The sequence below is a fragment of the Lacerta agilis genome, chromosome 4, assembly GCF_009819535.1.
Source record: "Lacerta agilis isolate rLacAgi1 chromosome 4, rLacAgi1.pri, whole genome shotgun sequence".
NCBI classification, from domain to species: Eukaryota; Metazoa; Chordata; class Lepidosauria; order Squamata; family Lacertidae; genus Lacerta; species Lacerta agilis.
The window spans coordinates 39,047,949-39,071,608 of NC_046315.1; the positions used below are offsets into that span (position 1 = coordinate 39,047,949).

At 44.4% G+C, this 23,660-nt stretch overlaps 1 protein-coding gene across 1 annotated transcript in view; it reads left to right on the forward strand.

The window, feature by feature from the left end:
• LOC117045098 (immunoglobulin superfamily member 2-like) overlaps positions 1–23,660 on the forward strand; it is a 176,392-nt gene that overhangs the window by 16,403 nt on the left and 136,329 nt on the right. The window contains exon 7 of the mRNA XM_033145880.1: positions 1,868–2,263. Coding sequence (XP_033001771.1) covers positions 1,868–2,263 — 396 coding nt within the window. The remainder of the gene's footprint in view (positions 1–1,867; positions 2,264–23,660) is intronic.

The window sequence follows — 23,660 nt, forward strand, 5'->3', positions numbered from 1 at the left end:
AATGGGAGGACTGGCACAAAACATTGGGCTGCTTGAGAAGATTAGACCACTCATCAATCACTCTGCTTGTCTCTGCCTACTCCTGGCTTAGCTCTTTGGTGGCATGCTGGGGACCTCATTGCCACTCTCTGAGGGGGGGGGCACATGGAATAAGGTCACAATGGAGAGTGTCTGCCCATGAAAGCAACAGGTGCATTTTAAACTGGCTTTAAACATTACTTTAACCCAGGCTTCCTCAACCTCGGCCCTCCATATGTTTTTTGGCCTACAACTCCCATGATCCCTAGCTAGCAGGACCAATGGTCAGGGATTATGGGAATTGTAGTCTCAAAACATCTGGAGGGCTGAGGTCGAGGAAGCCTGCTTTAACCATTTAATCAACTCGGCTTGTCTCTGTACTGGTATTCCAAGCTACAAAGCCATTTTTATTGCTTTTGAGTCATCTTATATTGGCACGTTGCTGCCTTTAAAACTTTATTCTTTTATAATTAACATCGGCATCACAAGAGCCATGTGGATATTGCCAGCTCTTCGGAGCAGAGACACTAACATTGGTTCATTATTGGTCTGTTTCAAATCCCACAAATAAGCAAGGCATTACTATTGCCAATGCAATTGTGTTTGTGTGTACGCAATTGCCTCCAATAAAGATCCCAAAAGTCAATAGGCCTACTCTTAATTTCCCCAATTTAGTGCATTTGCCTTTGTTCTACCTTTTGTATTAACATTTCATGCCCCAGGCATTGTTGTTGTTAGAGACAGATAGACAGTAAGCTGAGATGTCTGCTTGCAAGTGGGCCTGCTATTTGAAAAGATAGATGTCCCAGGTATATGGCCTAATAATTTGTTGATATAAACAGCCACTCCAATATTTGAGCAGACTTACTCATGAGTACACCCAAATCTTTGTCTAGTCTAGACATTGTAGGGGAGTTATGAACCCTTTTAGAAGGTGATGACTTACCCCTCAATATCTCTGACTCCAGCAAGACACACAGAGCCCCTTCCAGACTGGTGTTTGATTGCGCATGTATTCTGCAACATCTTCTTGATGTAATACCAGTACATTGGCAGTGAATTCATTGTGCTTTGGTTTGTTCTGCAATGTTCTCCCCATGCTGCTACCACATTATTGCTGTCTGGAGGGGTCATAGCACAACAAAAGCAGGATAAAAACAAACCAGAACATTTGTAATATTAAAAAAATAATTGTGGGATTTCAGCAGGAAGCTACAGGATCTCCAATGACTGGAAGTGAAGCTCCAAAACTTTTGCAGGTGCAAACAGTATTGAAAATGGAATTGCATTAGACCATCCAGAACCATCTCAGCAATTGGGCAGACTGGAGGCGCCAGCCCCAGGTCACGAGCATCCTGCCTGCTCTGCCATCCGGGCAGATGTGAAAATGGTATCAGCCAAAATAATGTGAGATTTTGTGGAGTGTACAGTTTTGACAAGATCTCACCCAAAATTGGCACTGATGCTGATGCTGCTTCTCCACCAGCGACTGAGCTGGCAGCATAGGCAGAGAAGCAGCACTGGTGGCAGCAGGTATGGTGGCAGTGGCAGGGTAGGCAGCACTTCTTGTTTTGCCGCGCTGCTCCTGAGACTGCCACGATAGCATCATGTGTGCAAATCATCATGAATGCACACACAAAATGCTGCCTGGAGGGGTCCACAAAGTGTAGCTTGGACCAGCTACACTTTGAGGACCCCTCCCGGGACAGTTCCTAGGATTGGGGAATGCATAGTGCCAATTGGAGTGATTAGAAGTGTGACATAATATACCAAATAACATTCTCTCTCTCTCTCTCTCTCTCTCTCTCTCTCTCTCTCTCTCTCTCTCTCTCTCTCGGTTCTCCACCAGAAAATAAGCCCCTTGTTGAACGAACGAACTACAGCATCACTGTCACCGAAAATGAGGATGTGACCTTGAACTGTACCCTACAGAGGCCATTACAGCCCACCTCCCACTTCTCCATCAGTTGGTTCAGAGTGTCAGAACAGTCCAATACGGAAACCCTGGTGAATATGAAAGGCAATGGCATCATTGATTACGGCAATGGCACAATGGCAAGGAGGCTGCACCCCCACTGCCCTTCTGTGGGTGATTTTCTTCTGATCCTGCAGAATGTGGAGAAGGATGATGCTGGGCTGTTCTACTGCCGGGTGGAAGAATTCAAGGCTGTCAACTGCAGTGCTGCAGGAGCAAAACATGAATGGGGTGAATCAGGATTCAGCAAGCTAGTTGTACTCCCTTCAGGTAATGCTGATCTGACTCCTGGGTACATATCAGTGCTGAACTCTCCAGCCTTAGACCTGGTTTAAAGGTGATCCTTACCCTCATTAGAGAGTTCAGATTGGGGAAAGTAAACACATAAGAGGAAGCATTTGGGCATACTAGCTCCACCCCCTTCGCATTTATTCCATTCACTTTCCATCTTGTGGAATTAAAAAGGAGTCAACAAACACTGGGGGAAAAGAAAGAACAGGAGGGCTTAATTATGGAGTTGGGATTTGGCAAGGCCATAGGAAGAGTAGTAGTAGTAGTAGTAGTAGTGAGTTATTCTGTAAGAACATTAGAAGAACCTGCTGGATCAGGCCAATGGTCCATCTAGTCCAGCATCCTTTTCTCACAGTGACCAATCAGGTGTATAAGGGAAGCCAGACAGCAGAATCTGAGCACAAAAATGCTAAGGGAATATTGTATGGAAACAACGATATTTGTTAAGCTGTATTATTATTATATGTTAAACTTGTATACCAACCTATACCTGTAGATCTCAGCGTGGTTGACAGCATAAAATACAATACAGAAAAAACAAAATACATAATGGAAAAATCAGTACTCTGTTACATATTTTGATTTAATATGTTATTCCCCATGGGGGGGAGAAACCTTCGAGACGAATCCTGGTATATAAACAATAGTAATTGGAATAATAATTCCAAGGCACTGCCGATGGGAGCCATGATTTCTCCAAATGGCCTGGAAAGATACTGCATTAAGATGTTCTCAGTGGGGGCAGGGGAACAGAGAAGGCAGACACTGGGGTGCATCATGTGTAAACGTCTCCTCCAAGACCGATAAGGGATTGAGGATCCCTTAGTATGACTCCCCTTTGGTCCTCTGTGCACTTGTTTCTGGATGAATGAAGAGCAGGCCAAACTGAATGGGCCCCCATTTGTCACAAAATGAATGCAGGCTCCTAGAACTGCATTGCCAGCCAGCTATGCAAAATCACCCGAAGTCACTGCATCACAATTGCAGTCCAGAATGAAGTCCTGCCTCTCTCCATAGGAATTAAATTCTGCCTACTTCTGGCCACGTTTATGTATCTAGCTGATCTGCGCTGCAGAGGAGATAGGACTTGAATTGCTTTGTTTGTTCAACTGTACCATTTCCCTTTCTCGAAGCATCCAGGTGAGAAGGCCTGGCTTGAAATGCCAATGCAAGGAGCAATTTTTTGTGTGCTGTGATTTTCTCCTAAGTGATTGCCAAGCAGTTATTTCCTTTTAAGTGACTTGCCCCGCCGCAGGAGTCAAAAGAGCAGTTGTATATTCTTGTTCCTTTCAACAGTTCAGCTTCAGTTAAGTGACTTGACCTCTGAGAGCAGTGGCTGCCTTGTGCTGTCGCTTAGTCTCACAATCTCCATCACCTTGTCTGTCAGGCTTGTCTGTGCTGCTGCAGATAGACCAGTGATGGGCTGCGGTGCTCCTTGCCATTTAATGGGAGAGCGACAAAGCCGAGCTCTGTAAAACAGCCATTTAAACTTGTCTATAGTCCTCTCATTCTGACATGGGTACCGTACAGTTGCCAGCATCTTCAAAGAGGGCTGCTGAGCTATACAATTAGAGGAATCGTGTGATTTAGTCCCTTGGGGGACTAGGGATGGATGGCTCAGCCTATTTCCAGTTCAAGTCAGTTTCACATGTGCTCAGTCATAAGTTCCTTCCATCCTGTTTTCTGAAGCTTTAAAAAAACAACAACAAAACCCACAAAGAAAACTTTCCATTTAAATTGTATGCAATTTACCCAATATACAATTCTTGTACACACTTCCCCCTAAAACACACATGTGTATTTCCTCCCCAAAATACACCTTTTGGTATGATGTTCAACAAATCTGCCTCTAAAATATGCTTTTTGTACCTGTTTTTTCCACCCTTGCACACATTTTTATATGCAGCGTAGAAAATGTGGCCTCTTCTCGCATTGTTCTGCTGAGACATTTTCACTGTGTTTTATGCACAGTTTTGGGTGCCTTTTATACCATCAGGTGTGTTTCCATAGTGCTTAGCTTGTCATAAGCAGCAGAGCTGAAAGAAACATAAAAAGTGAAGGAAGAAGCTGTGCTGGTCTAGAAGTGGTGGTGGACGCCACCAAATCCATTGGTGCAGGCATGCCAAAATCTCACAAAATAGTGACCAAGCTCTTGAGTCCTACAGAACATTAGTCTGTACATTAAAGTAGGAGAGGTGGTGGGCAAGAGAAATGGCTTGATGCTGAAGCCATAAAATCTGAGCTTATTCACTGTATTAAAAGGGAGTGTGGATTGAGATAGAATAAGTTAGATTAGGCTCCACCAGATGCTCTGCTGGTTTCAACTGATCACTTGTTATCTGTTTTATTTCTTTGAATGCTCATTGTAAGCTGTCTACAACTGCCAAGGCCTAAACACAAGCACCAGCTGCTGATCCAGACAAATTGGACAACCTGACCTCATTCCCCGATGATCTCCTGTTCTCAAGCAACCTAACCTTTCCAACTGTGATGAAACATCCTTGGTAAGCCTGGAAACTCTCAGCTAGTCTCTAGGGCAGCAGAGGAGTATGCCCTTCGATCAATTTGTCCTTTCTTCCAGCAGAGGGTGGTGGTTCTACATCCTTAAACCCAAAGGCCCGCTGAGATTTGGGGGAATGTTTTTTAATCTCTTCGGCTCCAAATGTTGACAACCCCGGTGGTAGTGATTGCTGTGCTCATGCAGTCAATGTGCATGTTACATTTGACTTGCACAAGCTGCTTGCTGCTGCTGCTGCTGACTTGGTGCACTCTGAGTGGGCAGGAAGTGGCCACTTTTGCATCACCAAAAAAAGAGGACACAGATTTGCGTAAAGATTTGGCACATGGTTGTTTATATGTGTAGATGAAATTTAGGTAAAGGTAAAGGGACCCCTGACCATTAGGTCCAGTCGCGGATGACTCTGGGGTTGCGGCGCTCATCTCGCTTTATTGGCTGAGGGAGCCAGCGTACAGCTTCCAGGTCATGTGGCCAGCATGACATGTGGCCAGCGGTACCTATTTATCTATTTGTACTTTGACGTGCTTTCGAACTGCTAGGTTGGCAGGAACAGGGACTGAGCAACAGGAGCTCACCCTGTCGCCCGCCGACCTTCTGATCGGCAAGCCCTAGGCTCTGTGGTTTAGACCACAACGCCACCCGTTTCCCTAGATTAAATTTACACTGATGTAAATTTCAGAGTGTGGGGAACATTCTGAACTTGTGTGCCTGCTCTGACCGCTGTCTTGACACTCACTGTTGATTGGCAGCTTCATGCCCCTCCTTCTCTCCCTTCTGCTAGTTCTTTTAAGCTGGGCTTGGGTTGGGTAGCCTTTGCAAACAGCAGCCTCTTTCAAACTGGATACACTGCCACCCTAGAGGTAGAGGTGGGGCAGAGTAGCTCTATATGCTTTATTGTGAGTGCACACATCTCTCCCCAAGAATATGTGTGTGGAACGATTGACTCTTGCTTCTCTATAACTGCTCATGCAGCATCTGGAGATGTCGAGAGCCTCTGGGCAATGAGAGACATTTATTTATAAGATATAGGGTAGAGGAGAGAAAATACCATGACAATCTCTTAGCAACTAGGCTATTTCCTGTCATTTAGAGACACTTAAACAAGTCAGCAAAATCTGCCACCCCCCTCCTGCCCCCCAAACCATGGCCAGAGAAAGAATGCAGAGTGGAGGAAAATCTCCATTTTGAGGTTGGCTGGTTTGCAAACAAGCCCGAGGTCGCAATTACTTCTCAGCCTCCTTGCCATCCTTTACAATATGTGGACGTATGATTATTTTATTCCCTGAGAAGGCCTGACTTAAATACAAAAATTATTGTTTTCTGCCCCCAGGAATGGTAGATTTACTATGAAGAAATTGCACACATTGTAAAAGGTAAAAGCATTTCGCCAATTCAAACAATGTGACAGCAAATAACAGAACGCTCTGAATGCAAATCAGCATGGCCTCCACTCCTGGTGTTCCCAACCCAGTGCCTGTGGGCACAATGGTGCCCATTAAAGCCTTTGCCCTTCTCCCCACCCAACTGCCCTCTTTCCCAGGAGTTATTTTTTTCCCACTATCTTCAGGGGAGCAATCTCTGCCTAGAAAATCACCAAGATTTGGGAGAAGTTTCAATGCATGACCACTTCTTCCACTTTCAACCCTCTACTTTTTCAAACTGAGATCAATGTCTAAGATAAAAGTAGACCAGAAGAAAAGAATTGCATTGTCTTTACAGCCATCTGTTTCCCATCTTGCAGTGGAGTGGGAAAATAATCATCATGAGTGTAAAGGGAGGGAGTATTTAACCCTTTCCCCCACAAACTTTAGACAGAATCATGGTCTCCCCAGAGGCTAGTATATAATATCATATTTTTCTATTTATGCTTATAAATTCCCACTCAGTCATAAAGGCTCATTGAGTGGCCTTAGGCCCATTCACTGTGTCTTAGCCCAGCCTACCTCACAAGGCTCTTCTGATGATAATATGAGGAGTGTGAATAAATCTGTATGCCTCCTTGAGCTACTAGATGAGGTAAAAATACATGTTAAAATAAAAACAAGTTCTCTTAATTGCAGGAATGTTCCATATTTACAAGGCTGATCAAGTTAGTTTGGCCTCTGAGGTTAAAAAAATAATAATACAGTGGTACCTCAACTTGCGAATTTAATCCGTTCCGAATGCACACCCGTAGGTCGAAAAATTCGTAAGTCGAAAAAAAGTGATTTCCCCATAGGAATGCATTGGAAAAGAAAAATTCGGAAAAATTCGTAAGTCAAGTAAACCCCATCTAAAATTCGTATGTCGAGTAAACCCCATCTAAAACCGCCAACAGATGTCCTTCAGATGTCAAAAAATTCGTAGGCGTGTGGGCACTTTTTTCATTTGTAAGTCGAAAAATTCGTATGTCGAGTAATTCGTAAGTCGAGGTACCACTGTAATCCTACAAGCATCTCTCACTGGCAGTAAAACAACGGCAACAATAAAGTAAATAGTTTCAGGGCACCTGAAATTAGCTACCTAGAACAGCTGCCCAACTCAGCCGAATGGTAGGGCCTGGCCTGTTTCAAGGTGTGCATGCTCTTCAAGAAATGGAAACGAATGAGTGTGGCTTCACAAAGCCAATGGGAGAAGACAGCCAAATTATAAGCAGCCAAATTTATGGGATTTATGTCCTTCACACTGTGGAACACTTGAGAGGTATATCAGTTACTACTCTAATGTGTTTGAAGCCACACCAGAGAGAGCCCAGCTGTTTATACAGGAAGGTTAATTCAATTTGCACAAGGTTGTTCTGGAGCTGAAGTGTTCTTGAAGCAGCTGTGGAGGCTTTCAGATCTCAAGGCTTTTTGTCTTCATAGGGCACCAAGTGATAGCTTTGTTTACACAACTGCCTTGCATAGGATTCCTATAGTGGAGTGCTATTTTCCTTTAAAATGATAGCCTACAGGGAATAATGAATTTTGGGTTGGTTGGTTTTTATAAATTAAACTGTTTCCCCAAGTAGAATCCTCAGCAAAGAACCTCCCTGAAACAAGCTCCTTTAATTCATTTAAAACCAGGGAGATGTCAGTTATGAGCCTAAAGGCCTCAGGAAGATCTATTGAGGTTTGTCCCAAGTTTATCACTGAGATTATCTGGGAGAGCATTAATAGTGGTCCCTCATGGACCAGAAGAATGACTGATGTCTACAAGGGGTCAAGTCTTCATTGGAGTGGACACAATACTATGGACTTCCCACCCATCAGAAATCCAGCATGTATTGTTCCTGCTAAGTTTCAGACACCAGCTCAAAAAGGTTTTTATTTCAGGAGGCTTTTGAACTATGCTCTCAGTTTTGTATATTGTGTTTTGTTCCCCTTTCCTGTAAACTGCTTTGAGGCATATAGTGAAAATCAGGGTATCAATTTGTTCAGCAACTAAATAGAATATGTCTTGATAGTTTGGCTGTATGTTGGTGTTGGTGGATGTTGTTAAAAACTCAATAAAAAGATAAAAATAAAAAAATAAAATATGTATGGTTCAGTGATGCCACCTGCAGCCAGGAGGTGCTCCACTTACCCGTTCAGAGGTGTTAACAGATGAATGTGGCCATCATTAGAGAGCATTCATAATGGAAAGAATTTAGGATTACATGGGAAAGGGTTCTATGAAAAGTGCATTGGAGGTTCCATAACAGTGAGATTCCATGACCTTGGTCATTCACACTGATAGCAGAGGAAATAAGCGACAGGACCACATTAGCTTAGTTAACCACAATGTAATTTCCCACAAATTACACAACCACAATGATTAGAACAAGACATGCAAGGGCACAGCTGAAGGTAGGTTTCTACAAATCCTGGTTCACATTCTACTGCACAACTGAAAGCGGCATGAAACTACTGGGGTGTTCTGATCCAGGCAGTGGTCTTACTGTGTGGGGTTCTAGCCCAAGCAGCGAGGGCTGGAGTTGCTAGGCACATTCTGGTTCCAGCGAGGGAAGCAAGGCAAAGTTCAGATTCCATTCAGGGTCAGGTTCTCATAAGGCAAACTCCAAATAAAACCGATAGCACTCTGCTATCCATGCAAGCAGGCTCAAATGTTGCTTCAGCCACAAGCAAGCCTAGACTGATCCTTAAATAGAGCTACAGCTCCATCTTCATGACTAGCTCTGGTTCTGGCGAGAGCAAAGCACCTTCAGTTAAAGGGATGTTGCCTGCTTTAGTAGCCCCTGACTCCCATGCTACAAGGGTGAGATGCTTCTGCTGGGACTTCTGGATGGTCTCCCCAGGCTGAAGAGATGCTATTGAAACAGGCTCTTCCTGGGTTAGAATTTTCAGTGGAGATGTCAGGGGCTGGTTCTGAGGGCAAAACCCTCTCCCAATCCATTTCCCCCCCTCTGAATCTCTGGCCTTGTCCCCTGAAAACGAGGAGTCGGACTCCAGAGTCATAGCACTGAAGTGGAGGCACTCTGTGATCAGGGTTTATTATCACATCAATCACATGGCTTCCAACATGAAAATCGGTGCATGTTCACCAGGCCTTTGGTTCTGTACATCTGTGATGCAGACATGTGGATGATGCCTCTGTACTATGAATTACACCAAGGTAGGCTTGTCCCAAATGGGTACAGGACCCTTATTTGTGTGACTGACAACAGTGCATGAGTTGGTACAGAGGGCTGGAAGGTACCTGTTCTGTGAGCTCAGTGTCTCCAGCAAGCAAGACTCATGCATCTCTTCTGACCTGGCCAACACCACATTGCACAGTAGTGCTGACAACTCGGGGGCATATTCTAATTGCTACATGTCCCACTTTCTCCTCCCAAACCTTTCATAGAATCATAGAATCATAGAGTTGGAAGAGACCACAAGGGCCATCCAGTCCAACCCCCTGCCAAGCAGGAAACACCATCAAAGCATTCCTGACAGATGGCTGTCAAGCCTCCGCTTAAAGACCTCCAAAGAAGGAGACTCCACCACACTCCTTGGCAGCAAATTCCACTGCCGAACAGCTCTCACTGTCAGGAAGTTCTTCCTAATGTTTAGGTGGAATCTTCTTTCTTGTAGTTTGAATCCATTGCCCCGTGTCTGCTTCTCTGGAGCAACAGAAAACAACCTTTCACCCTCCTCTATACGGCATCCTTTGATATATTTGAACATGGCTATCATATCACCCCTTAACCTTCTCTTCTCCAGGCTAAACATACCCAGCTCCCTAAGCCTTTCCTTCCTCCGTATTTGTAGCAGGCTCAGAATATCTCCCTGGCTTCCCTGTTCTTGTTCTCCCTTGCAACCACCAGGGAGGAATATAGTGGCTCGTGTTTCTCATGACAGCATCAATAATGTCTTAATATAACAGCACTCTGCGGCTCAGTGACACCTTTTCTTTGAGCTTTACAAGCAACTTCAGAGTCAATTAATTAATTAAGCCATAAAACACTTCCTTGAGATAAGGAGAGCACATGTGAATCACATCACCTAATTCAAATGAAATCCTTTGGGTGTGCAGTCTCATGCCTTGCAGCTTCAATTGGGTGGGTAATCACATCTCACTGCATCCCTCCCCACACAATCCATTTCGGGATGTGTGGTGGTAGTCCTTCATTATCACCCACTAGTTTAATGTTTGGAGGCTTATAAAATGTAACAGCACATGGTGTCAACAGCCTGTTCACTCTGGATGTAATGGCTTTGATCTAAATGTGCACTGATCATTTTTTTTGATAGCGAGCTGCAACCCTCCCACACAGCCTGCCCCCGCTGGATGAATCTCACTAATTTGTGGCACTCACAGCCCTTGCAGGCAGCGCCAGATAGGAACCACATAAGTAGCATCCGTGTGTGCATCTGGATACCTATCCAGTGATGTTGTAGACATGTGCAGAAGCCCCCTATTCCGAATTGGGGCAAATGGGTGTTGCCATATAGTGTGGGACTATTTCTCTGCATTTTCAAAATCCTGGGATATGAGACCATGCAGCATAATGTATTAAGAAATATTCAGCCATGGTCTTCTTTGATTACTTGTGCCTTTGCCATTTAACGAAGGCTCGAAATATTTAAGGAGTTTAAAACAGGGTGCAATCTATTTAACAATTAAATTATTTGATGCCAGCCTTGGCCATTCCTTCTAATCGAGGGTTGTTGTGTGGGGCACTGCAGCTACTGTGTACAGGTGTACAGAACAACTAGCATGTTTCGTTTCCGTCTTTACCCTGGCCGGAGCTCCCAAGGCAAAAAGCCGGATGGCATTTCCACTGCCTTTTCAAGGAATAGCAGATTCCTGAGGTTTCGGCTGTGTGCGGAAAGACTCTTGCCCTTTCGGCTCATGCTTTATTAGCACACAGTCAGAAGTGTAAGTCGGGTTTCTAGGGGAAAGAAACCTGCGCTTCTCATCTATCCAGGATTCCCTCCACCTGCTGTATGGAAGGTGAAAGAACAGGATGAATTTCCCATGGCAGCTGTATGATTTTGGCAAACTGGAGAGCAACGAAATGTCAAAGGCATGCTCTGAAAGAAAGGGGGGGGGGACAGAGCCGTAACACGGGGATAAGAAAATACACGATGGAATTCTCACTTGTCCAATTGTTTGTTTGCATAAGCATTTCAGCTTGCCAGATAGAAATAACTCCCTTCTCCTCCTCCGCCCCCCATGCACTGTTCTGGGGGTCCCCCAACCCCACTGAACCCATTTGGGGGAGCATGAAAGGCCTGGAGGCGGAGGGATGAGGGAAAGACGGGGAAGCTTAGGTGAATCCCGGTACTGTTCAAACTTGTAAAAGTTTGAGCGAAACTGTATGCGAAGTGGTTTGAGCTCTCAGAAAAAGCACCACATGAAATACTATCACTATGACTGCTACGACTGTGATGAATAAAATAAAAAATGCATTTAAAAAGACCTCTTATTGCAAGTCCTAATATTGCAAGTCTTCTTTTTCTTTGTCTCCATGGATTTTGGTACCTGACTCTGCAGTACCTAGCCAGTCCTTGCTTTTTAAGAAGGAATGCAAAATCCAAGTGCCATTTCTATCTCTGCTTGTTCTGCAGCATTACCTCACTAAAGCTTCCCTGCTTCTTTTCGCAACAGGCCTCTCTACACCCCACAGTCAGTTCACCGGCAGCCAGCCAGCCTCAGACATCTGTATCAAGTATTGTTTTCTGTTCTCCCGCATAGGGAAATGCTGTGCGAATGCAAATTGAGCCACCAAGAGAGGGCGTTGAGGCACTGTCTGTGGAAATTTTGGAGAGAAGATTAGGTAATGTGCTCAAGGGTAATGGCAGGGAGACCAGGGACAGAGGCTGGAGGCTTTGAGGTCCTTAAAGGTCCTTTCTTTCTCAGTTAACCACCAGGGGCTTAGCAATAATAGAAGTCGGTGCTTTGGATAGGATTTTGTACTCTATAATGTCAGGTCCGCTACGGAAAGACAATCCCATCAGTGCTGAAGTTGAAAGATGTCATATTTGTAATATATGGCAGTTTTGCTAACTATTCTGAGCAAAGAGGGGGAAATCTGAATCTGTGTGCAGGTAAAGAAATGCCCCCAGCTGTTTTAAATCAATGGTGGACTCCTAAGAACATGTACTTGGGAGGAGCAACCTGAAACTCGCCCTCCTTCCATTTCCACTAAATGGACAGGACATGGGGTGGGGACATTTCCTGCTTTTCATATTTATTTCTTATTTTATATCCCCCTGTTCGCCACGTGGTCTCAGGGTGGGCTGCGACAAGAAATCCAAATACATAAAACCACCCAAGAGCATTTACAAAGCTACATAAAATCTGGAAGGCAACTGTCCTGAACTAAGACTAACACAACAGCAACAAAAATCAGGCTGTGAGTGTGTACCTGAGCCAGACAAATTCAGATGAACACCAGGTTTTTTTATTGCTCTTCTGTGGACAAATGCGGCCTGAAGCGAGATGAGCGCTGCACCCCACAGTCGTCTTTGACTGGACTTAACTGTCCAGGGGTCTTTTACCTTTTTTTTTACTTCCTTTGTGAGGACTATACAAGCACACTGTGGAACTCCTGTTCTAGTGACACCATCCATATATGTTGTGGTTGCTATCCTTTTAACCCAGTAGTTGTGCCTGGTCAGAACTGCCTTAAATCAAGGTGCATACCCTGCAAGTGTCCTGCGAAAACTGGGACCCAGGCAAGGTGGTGCATGAAGACTGCATTGAGTGCATGTGTTGGGAGTAGGCACTGTTGGGTGCTTGCTAAGCCTGAATGACAACAGAGCAGCATCCTCTGCATATCTTGCGATCTGGCATTGTATAGTTGAATGAATTGCAGCAACATCAAGGAGGTCATTGAGTGCACTTGGCCCAATGACACCCTGAAATCTGGAGCTGACATGGTGGAAGCAGAGGCACAAATTGCTATGTCGACTTTGAAGTTGCTAGGCTCCTCAAGATTCAACAACTCTGATATTTTGGTGGTGGATCTGGGTACTGGGAAAGCTGTTTCCCTTCCCCATCCTGTTGCTTCTCTTACCTTTGAAAGCCTTTAGCGGCTGCTGAGTGTATTGGCCGACAAGACGCAGGCGCAGAGCAACGCTACCAGACAGCCCTTCTGTGAGTGAAGCCACCCACAGGAAATAATAGCAACAGTGTAGGCATCTTGCTCAACTCTCCAGGACAGTGGGAGACAAATGGGAAATAAAAGAAGGAAACACAACTCATAACAGCTTGTTCCTCTTCGCCAGCAACTCTTAACCCAATGGCTGCTGCTTCTTTATTTATTGGGTACACTGTGTGTTTCAAGAGGAGGGACGATGATGATATGAGAGAGGGTGGGGTTGTCATGCACCCAATTCAAGTTGACACCAGATCTAAAATATGTTCTCTGTTCCGGTACAAAGTAAACGATCCTTTTATTCTAGGGGAATAAAATCATAGCCCTGGCTCATTACGACTCAGCAAGTGATGGACACTTGCAGTGAGTGTGCCTCTCTAATTAAAGGCAATTAGGAAAGATAGCAAATGAAGGTGGCCAGCTGTAACTAATTACCCCTGGGTATAATCATACCTAAGCAAAATTGAGAATGTGGCCCTGAGAGTGACAGGATCCCCATGGTTTAGATGCGAGTGTCATATGCTATATAGCCAATGCAAAGGTATCCGTGAACTCCAAACAACTCAAACGAGGGGGTTTTGCACGAGGGCCGCCTCATCAAAATGAAGAGGACGTTATTGTCATTTGTATACTCAGCAGGAAAATTAGCATCACACCTTGCACAAGGTACCGGCCAAATTGGATTTTGATAACAGTGGGAACCGGCCTCCATTTCCCATTACGCCATCATAGCAAGCCTGCCCATTCCCTTGCCTTTTTTGAAAGGCCTAGCTAATTCACCATTCCAGAGGGAGAACTTGGGATTTAAATGAATGAACCCCATAATTCTGTACTGCTTGATTGCTGCCTCATTTTAGCAGCCAGGCCTCAGCAGGGAAGCCTAGACCAGTCCATTTTAATTTATTTTCGTGTTACCAGGAAACTGTTATCGGCGGAGTGGGTGCAGGGAAGCAGCTTATTAAAAACCCACATGAACACAGTTACTGTACATACTGCAGGACTAATGGAACTCGTTTATTAGAAATTGCCTTGTCCCCTGCTTCAGGGTCCCAATGTTGGCCGGAGTTGGACTCTGATGTGGTCAATGAACCAGTCGCTCAAGGGAGCCCTCAGCATCCCATCTACACGGCCCTTAGCTGAGGATGTGGCTCTTGGGTTATTTTCAGAGCTTGAGAATGATTTCCCTGTGGCTCCTCCTGTTCCACCACCGCAAGGAGCATGCAACTGCTACAGGCCCTTAAAAAATAAATCAACACTGCCCTCCCAGAGGGGTGGAGCCTCTGGAATGATAGGACCTGCCAGCCTTTTAAGGGCTGAACCTTCCCTGAAGGGCTGAGCCAACACCTTCCCAAACACAAATCTTAGGGCCCACTGGGTCCAGGCTGGCCTGAGCATTGGGGTTTATTACCAATTCACCTATGGTTCCCAAATTCTAGCAGAATATAATATGAATAGTTCATGAAGACATCAACATCAACGTATGTGGTGGGGTCTTCCAGGGGTCTTCTGCTGACCCAGAAAAGAGGAGCCAACTGGACTCCTGAGTCATCAGATAGACTAGCAGGAACACGACTAAAAGAGTTTCACAGCTTAACACTTATTGTGCAGCTAGAAGGGAGGTTGCCAGCCTCTGGGCCTTCCTATGCATGTGGGTGGAGTGCGTCTACTGATGGATTTTGTGCTTTCCCTCTCTCTTTTTTAGAACATCTGTCATGCCTATAACTTTGGAATAACTAGTCTCACATGAAAGGACTTGGGTTTGTTTTTGGTGTCTTCTTTCTCCGCTCTGAGTCCGGGGAACGATGTACTGGTTGTACTGAGTTAGAACATTGGTCGGTCAAGCTCTGTGCTGTCTACAGACTGGCAGCGGCTCTCCAGGGTTTTAGGTAGGGGACACTCCCATCCCTACCTGGAAAAGCCAGGGATGGTGATGATGATGATGATGATGATGATGATGATGATGATTTATTGAATTTATATACTGACCTATACCCAGAGGTCTCAGGGTGGTTCACAGAACAAAATCAAAATATAAAACTTGAACTTGGGACCTCTTGCTCACAAAATAGGCACTTGACCACTGAACTAAGACCCTTACTCTGAGTATATCTAGTGGTTAAGAGCGGTAGACTCGTAATCTGGGGAACCGGGTTCGTGTCTCCGCTCCTCCACATGCAGCTGCTGGGTGACCTTGGGCTAGTCACACTTCTTTGAAGTCTCTCAGCCCCACTCACCTCACAGAGTGTTTGTTGTGGGGGAGGAAGGGAAAGGAGAATGTTAGCCGCTTTGAGACTCCTTCGGGTAGTGAAAAGCGGGATATCAAATCCAAACTCCTCTTTAATAGGTGGTCTTGAGGGACAGTATTACTACTAAGATTAAAATAATTGTTATTTTAAGAATCACCTTCTACACGTCTCAATGTGATTTGCAGTCATGCCACAAAAAAGTTTAAAAAACACTCCATCTAGGCAAGAGTGCTGAAGGAGGGGGTGAAGCAGAGCCAGTGAGGGCTGTGGCCTGGGAAGAGGAGAGATGGAAGGGTCCACGAGGGTCATCTAGTCCAACCCCCTGCAATGCAGGAATTTTTTTTATCAATGTGGAACTCGAACCCATGACCCTGAAATACAGATAAAAGAAAGTACTTCTTCACACAGTGCACAGTTAAACTATTTAACTCGCTTCCATAGGAGGCAGTGATCTTTAAAAGAGGATTAGGGAAATTCATGGAGGATGTCTACCTGTGCACATTCAACAACTGTTGTGGATGTGAGTGACTATGATGAGATCCAAGTATGGAAATGATCCTATATGATAGGAATCAATCATGTGCACCTGTTTCAAAGTTGCAAAATGGGCAACATGGGCAACAATAAATCAGGGGTGGCTAACCCTTTATGGCCCAAGTGTCAAAATCAGTGATTGACATGGCCAAAAGTGGATGTGGGCCCCTCTCTCTTTGTCATATGCAGGGTTATTGCCCCTTCCCCGTTCGTCAGATAATCAATCTAATGACTAGGAAGGGGACCATTTGCATCCCCATCAGGCATGCTCACCAGTCCTTTTAATTATTATTATTTTAAATTATTTTCTTCTTGCCAGAGTGGGGCTGTGAGAGGCTTAACCACTCTTGCAGTAAATAAAAAAGTATTCAAAAGTTGAACAAGCGGAGGGGAGGACACTGAAAATGCTCCTCACTTAATGCAGTGTTTGGTCTAGGGCTAGCTTTGTCTCTTCCCCTCAATCAGACTAGCTTTCCTGTGGAATCTACTCTTTCAGTGGATAAGAGCAGAAGGAAAGGCTGCTGGACCATGCCAACAGCGCATCTTGTCCAGCATCGTGTTCTCACAGTGGCCAACCAAATGCCTGTGGGGAACCTGCAAGCAGGACCTGAACACAAGGGCACACTCCTCTCCTGCAGTTTCCAGCAACTGGCATTCAGAAGCATTATTGCCCAAAATCATGGGGGCAAAGCATAGCCATGTTGACTAGTAGACATTGATAGCCTTATCCTCAATGAATTTGTCTAACCCTCTTTTAAAGACTGGACTGCAAGAAGATCAAACCTATCCATTCTCAAGGAAATCGGCCCTGAGTGCTCACTAGAAGGACAGATCCTGAAGTTGAGGCTCCAGTACTTTGGCCACCTCATGAGAAGAGAAGACTCCTTAGAAAAGACCCTGATGTTGGGAAAGATGGAGGGCACAAGGAGAAGGGGACGACAGAGGATGAGATGGTTGGACAGTGTTCTCAAAGCGACTAACATGAGTTTGGCCAAACTACGAGAGGCAGTGAAGGATAGGCGTGCCTGGCGCGCTCTGGTCCATGGGGTCACGAAGAGTCGGACACGACTGAACGACTGAACAACAACTTTTAAAGACGGCAATCACTGCCTTCTGTGGAAGTGAGTTCCATAGTTTAACTATGCACTGTTTGAAGATATACTTTCTTTTATCTGTATTTTCTGACGTTCAGCTTCGCTGGATGTCCAATGGCAATGTCAGGAAAACCCAGGTTCCCAGTGACAGACCATGTAAAGACCCTGCAAATTCAGGGAAACCTTTTTTCAACTTTCCTACTCATAGAAGTGAAGTAGCTTCTGCTGTTTACATAGTTTCCCTCTGTCTTCGCATCTCCTCGCAGTTGCTAGAATGGTAAATTTATCTAGACCCTTATCGAGATGAATGGCAATGTGTACTTCAAACATGTGCTGTTCAAGGTGAAACCAAGATCAACATTTACCTTGAAGGGAGATCTTGACATTCAGTGAACATGAAATACATTCTGGCTGCCTTCATGTGAAATACTGTGTTCTCTCATTGATGGACTCATAAATTTTGTTAGCACATTACAAATGTACTTTCTAAAAGAAGTTGGAGGCACTTCAGTCTAGTGAGTAAGAAAGACGTTCTGAGATCCTTAGTGGCCTCTGAAAAATCAGTGTCATTTGTATTTTTAACAGAGAAAATCTTGCCACAAGGTAAGACATAATTATAGTTTTTCTATCAGTAGTTGGTTCCTTATACGTGTAAGTGGATCATATGAAATTCATGAATACCCTATTTTTGAATAATAATCAGTTTCAACAAAGCCATCTCTTCTATTGCTGTCAATGAAGATCCAATCTATAATTTGTATGTTTCCTTGGGTCTCAGTTTCTCCATCTTTAAAAAACCACCACATTATTTTGTGAACTCTGACTGACCGTAAGTGACAAGCATCACCCCTCCTTTCCCCAAATTTATTAGTAACTAGCTGTATCCGGCCACACGTTGCTGTGGCTCATTTGGTTCAATGGAAAAGGAAGACAGAAAAGAGAAAGCACACATTTGTAATTCTGTGGAGATATCGCCTCCCTCCCCACAGCTTTTCCCATTGAACTTCCGCCTGTCTCCCCTCCGTCTTTCCCCTGTTTTTGTCTGCCACCTCACAGCTTCTCCCGTTGAACTCCCGCCTGCATCCTCTCCTTCTTTCCTCCCCTGTAGTGGAAGGAGACCCCGTTTTTGCCTGCCTCCCCACAGCTTCTCCCATTGAATTCCTGCCTGCCTCCTCTCCCAGCGGAGAGGCTCCATGGTCTTCCTCCCTCAGAAACGGCTCTTCCGTCAAAACTGCTGGCTCCGCCCCTGTGCACACACAATGGATGTTCCTGTAAAAGTGCTGGCTCCACCCCCGCGCACACAACCAATGAAATTACCGTGTGCTGCTTTTGCGTCCAGATGGCGCTGTTTTGCCGAAAATCAAGTTTTTACCTGTCACAGGTGTGACATTTATGTAATATTTTTACATAAAAACATGGCAGGAATGGAACCCAATGTTGTGTCAAAATTTCAAAGCGATCGGTCAAGGACTTTCTGAGATCTTAGATAACAAACGAACATTTACATTTTATATATATATAGATTGGGCTTGGCAAACCAATTTCGCTTGAAATTGGAAAACAGCTCAGTTTACACTGGGCCCCATTACAAACCAAACTGAACCCCATCACATCCCCGATGTCATCATTGGGAAAGTAGCAGAGTTGGAGTCCTTCCTCCCAAATCCTCTGTGAGCCTCTTCATGCCTACTCCCCTTACCAGGAACTAATTACTTGTCCAGCAACTATAGATGCTGCTATAACAGCAAGAAAGGGAGGAAGGGAGTCCCTTTCTCCCCAGTACCGGAAATGCTGTTGTATCGGTGGTTCAAGTACTTGGGGCTCTGGGAAATGTAACTTTCCCATAGCACCTGATTGTTTATGAACACCATGATTCATTTGAGGTTCACGTTGCATTTAAGGTGATCGTTACCAGTTGCCAAGATTCTATTCCAAGCCAAAAAAAAAAAAAAAGTTATTTACTGATATTGCTGTTGAACTGCTATAAAGTGTCCCTGAGTTGAGAAATTCTGGGGACAATAAGATAAATTACCTGTATTCTCAGCAATAGAAGAAGCAATGTTTTTTTTTACTCTTGATTCCAGTTTGAGTGTATATTGGGTTTGAGACAAAGCTTGCTGGAGTCCTTAGAAATGTTCCCATCGTCTTCATTAATTCACCTAGTGAGCCGGAAGTTGTAATGAGGCGGACACACCCTGAGCTTAAACTTGGATGAGCTTTTTAATACAAAGCTGAAGAGATTATGAGAATGACCTACTTGCTTGAAGAGGATGAGTTCTTAGAATGTAGCATTGCTTCTGCTCATGAAGAAAAAAATGTGTTCAGCATAATGGGACATTAGTCCAGCTAGTACACAAATAGGGACACATTACAACTGCTCATGGGAGCTATGTTGCCTCCTTATGGGATGTATCATTTTGTCCCTTTTCTGTATTGATCTATCTCTCATTCGGTATGTGGGCGACCCCAGTACCACACAGGACACCGAGCAAGAAACCCTACACAGTGAGAACCACCACAAATTCTTCAGCAATATTTAATGTTCTCATTGCAACTTTGGCTGCGTATATCTTTAAGAAAAAAAATTAAAGGCAATTTTGTTGTGCCACTTTTGGCTTCTTGTTTAAACCAACACATCTTTAATCAGCTTCTTTAAAATGCAGGTTTCATGGGGCACTGAGCGATCAAAGAACCTGCACGTGCATGTAATTTCCAGTTGCTTTTCAATAGAACAAGGTGTAGGGCAATGGTTAGAGTGTTGGATTAGGACCCGTGAGACTGGGCCATCTTGAGCTACTTAGAAGAAAGGTGGGATAGAAATGTAATAGCAAAATAAATAAAAAGCAACTTTGAGAGCAGGCAATTTGGGAAATATAAGTGATGCAAGGGGAGGCATGCCTTTCTCAGGTCTTCTGTTTCCCCACCCCACACCCTGGGGTCCAAATTGACAGTCACCATTGCAAGTATACACAGGGTGCCCAGTCCAGTTGCACATTGCACCAAAAGAGGGTCTGCATTGCCAAAAACAAAGGAGGGCACCAACTGGCACAAATGTTGGCAATTTATATGCAAATGGTAGTGGTGGGGAATGTTGTTATGATTATTTTATTACCATGCTGTGTATTTTACTATCTGTATTGTGTTTTTATTATTATGCTGCGTAAATTATGTTCTTAATGTTGTACGCCGCCCTGGGATCTTTGGATAAAGGGCAGTATATAAATTGAATAAATAAATGAATTACATGTATATAGCCTCAGAATTAGGAGGAATGACTGGCGGGGAAGACAGCATGTGACTTGCGTAGTTGCTCAGTATGCTGACCAAATGGGCATCTGCAAGCCTCCTGCTCTTTCTTTTGATGGTTTCTTGTATTTAACCCAGACTTGGAGTGAGTAGCCCTCAAACGGGCAACACCAACAGACTTTGCACTGGTCAGTACTCTCCACACCTAGAGATACCAGAGATTGGACATGGGACCTTCTGCAGATGGTCCACCACTGAGCTATGGCCCTCCCTCATGTACCCAGGATCTATTTTGTTTGGAAAGTGGAATTCTTACCACTCAAACACTCTGACCACCTTCAGCACTGAACCTCAGAGCCTAGTGTTGCATCCCACCACTCTTAGAGGGTGCAATTGGTTGAGATGTGAGACGGTGCCTTTTTTTATTGCAGCCCCCAGGCTGTAGAACTCACTCCCTAGGCAGATTTAGTTTGCTCCCCCCCCCCACTTTTCAGGATTTAGGCAAGCTATTAAGACCTTTTTTTTAGTTTTGCTTGGCCAGTAGCTTGTGAGAAATCCTTGTTTCCCCTGTCTGATTATGTTCTGATATTTTATTCCTCTCTCAGTTTTACTGTATTTTAAACGGTTCTCTTTGTATCCTTGGGGGGCGGGGGAGGTTTACGTGAGCTGCTCTGGAGGCCCTTTTTAGGCCTGAAAATGGACATATAAATGATTTGATAAATAAAATTAAGTAAATCTGTGAGGGCTGGTGGAACACCAGTGTGGATTCTTAGAGCTGTAGTGGAAGATTCTTATTTGCAGATTGAAAACAAAGGTAGCTCTGGGATTGTCACTACACAAATTTGCCATGTCAGAGAAGCCCTGGAGAGAAAGGGTGTAATATATTTGCAGGTCGACTGTTGAACTAGCAACCGAAGAAACCCAGTTATTAAAGACTTGATGGATTTCGGTTCTTACGCACCACTCCCTTGGCGGCTGCACGCTTCCCTGTTTTACCTACCTATTAAACCACCACTTGCTAATAGCTGTGTGCCACCAGGACTGTTGGAAGCTACCAGGATTACAGAGTCACTAGCAATGGAGCATCATTATCACTTGCCTCCAAACTGGTTCAAACAGATACGCTCATTTTCAGAAAAACTGTTTCCATGCTGTACCACATCAAACGGCAGCAGTGGGTCACATATTCAGGTACTCTTCCATGAAAGGGACGGAAAAAAAAGCAGCCTTGCACTAAGAAATCTAGAACATCAAAAGGAAAGAAAGAGAGGCTATATTAGAGTGGCTCACCCTGAGATATATTCATCATATTAAAAAAATATATTTAATCACAGTTATGTGATCTGTTACCTACTGCCTGAAGTGGTGTACCATCTAGCGACAGATTAACTAAGTGATCTCCTCAAACTATGACCGTCCTTCATGTGTCTCTTTTGTCCGAGTAAATTTGTGTGCAGTGCTGTTGTTCCCCTAATTACATGTGTTTTCAGAGAAAGGAGAGAGGAGTGACATAATGATAGCAGTCCTGTGTCTGTAAAATGAACCCATCACTCGTTTAGCAAGAGTGCTCTGCAGCCGAGTCTCTGTAACATAACAGGCACTTTGCTCTTGATTTTGATAACGACTCCATCTTTTTTTTTTTTTTTACACAAAATGAATCCAGTCTTTGAACTCAGCTTCCACTGATCATTTTCTGAAATATACTTTCTTCTGCGAGATCCCTAACCTTATTTTGGAGAATGGTAGGGAGGAATAAAGGGCATATGTGCAAAAGGTAGAATCTATTTTTTAAATAGTAAAATGCTGCCCATGAAATAATGCCCCCCCCAAAAGACCTTGACATAGATCACAGAACAGGATGTATGTACTGGAACAGAATTCTTTAGCAGGGAGTGTCTGGCTTTGCACAGATCTGGGCTGCTTCTTTCACCTTGGGGCCCTGTCACAAAACATTTTTTCCTTTGCTGCGTTTGGGATCTTTGGGGGCATAGTAGCATAGTTGGAACAACTGTAACGAAAGACTATTGCTTCCACACACAGAAAAGTCAACCAAGCAAACGAACTTCTCATGAGAACATTAGTAGAGGTTGCTGCATCAGGCCAATGGTCCAATTAGTTCAGCATCCTATTCTCACAGTGGCCAAACAGATGCCTATGAGAAGCCCTCAAGGACTTGAGCACAACTACTCTCCCCAGATTAGAAGTGCCATCAAACTATTGAGAGCTTGATAAAAGCAGCACCATGACTGAACCTCGGAAGACCGGTGTTGTATAATCAGAATGACAGCTCCCGGTCAAAAGTCTGGCCACCATGTTCTGAGGCTTTCTCTGTCTAGAAGGGGCCGCAACTCAGTCTAAGCTAATAAGCCATCATTACCACTTGAGCATTGAAAGTAAGGACAAGATCCAAGAGCATCCTCAAGCTACAGAGGTTGTCCCTTCAGCAGGAGTGAAACCTCATTCAGGGGTGGTGAGATGTTACCTCACAAAGCCAATGAACTGCCCATTAACAGCAATTCCATCTTATCTGAATTGTTCGCCCTCACTTGTCCCATTACTGATTCCAGTATGGGTTAGCCCTGCCACTGTCTTGCTAGGTTCTGATGTGAAAGAGAACTAGACTTGGGTGTCATTCGCACAGTGATGGGGGCCATCCTTCAAAGTCGGCAGGCTTTCTCCCTCTTGTAGCAAAGCATTACCTCTCAAATCCAGATGGTCAGCTAGATGCTATCAATCAAGAAGAGCAAAGGTCAAGCAAACCATGCGGTAACTGACATTCCACCAAGCCTCCTCCACCTCCCTGGGCTACATTAACAAAGTCATCCAAGCAAACAGAATTAGACAGCTCTCTAGTAACATCCTGTATTTATACCGTTCCAGAAGTGGTGTCCAGGTTGCACCAGATGGAAGTGATTTCATTTGTTTGTGGTGTTTAGCAAACAAAAAACCGTGGACTGTCAAGGGTTTTCTCCAATATCCTGGAGAATACTCCAAACAGTTCTGCTGAATGAAACTGTGCATATTTGACGGTAGCAGAGAAGTATTGTTCTTTACCACCATCACCAGCACAGATTCAGCCCTAGAATGGGCTCTTGCTTGTGTTTAGTTGGATTCACCTTGAGTTCCCCTCCACTTGTCTTCCAGCTACAAACCCTGCTATTTCACATCTCCAAGCTCCAAGCTTCTATGGAAC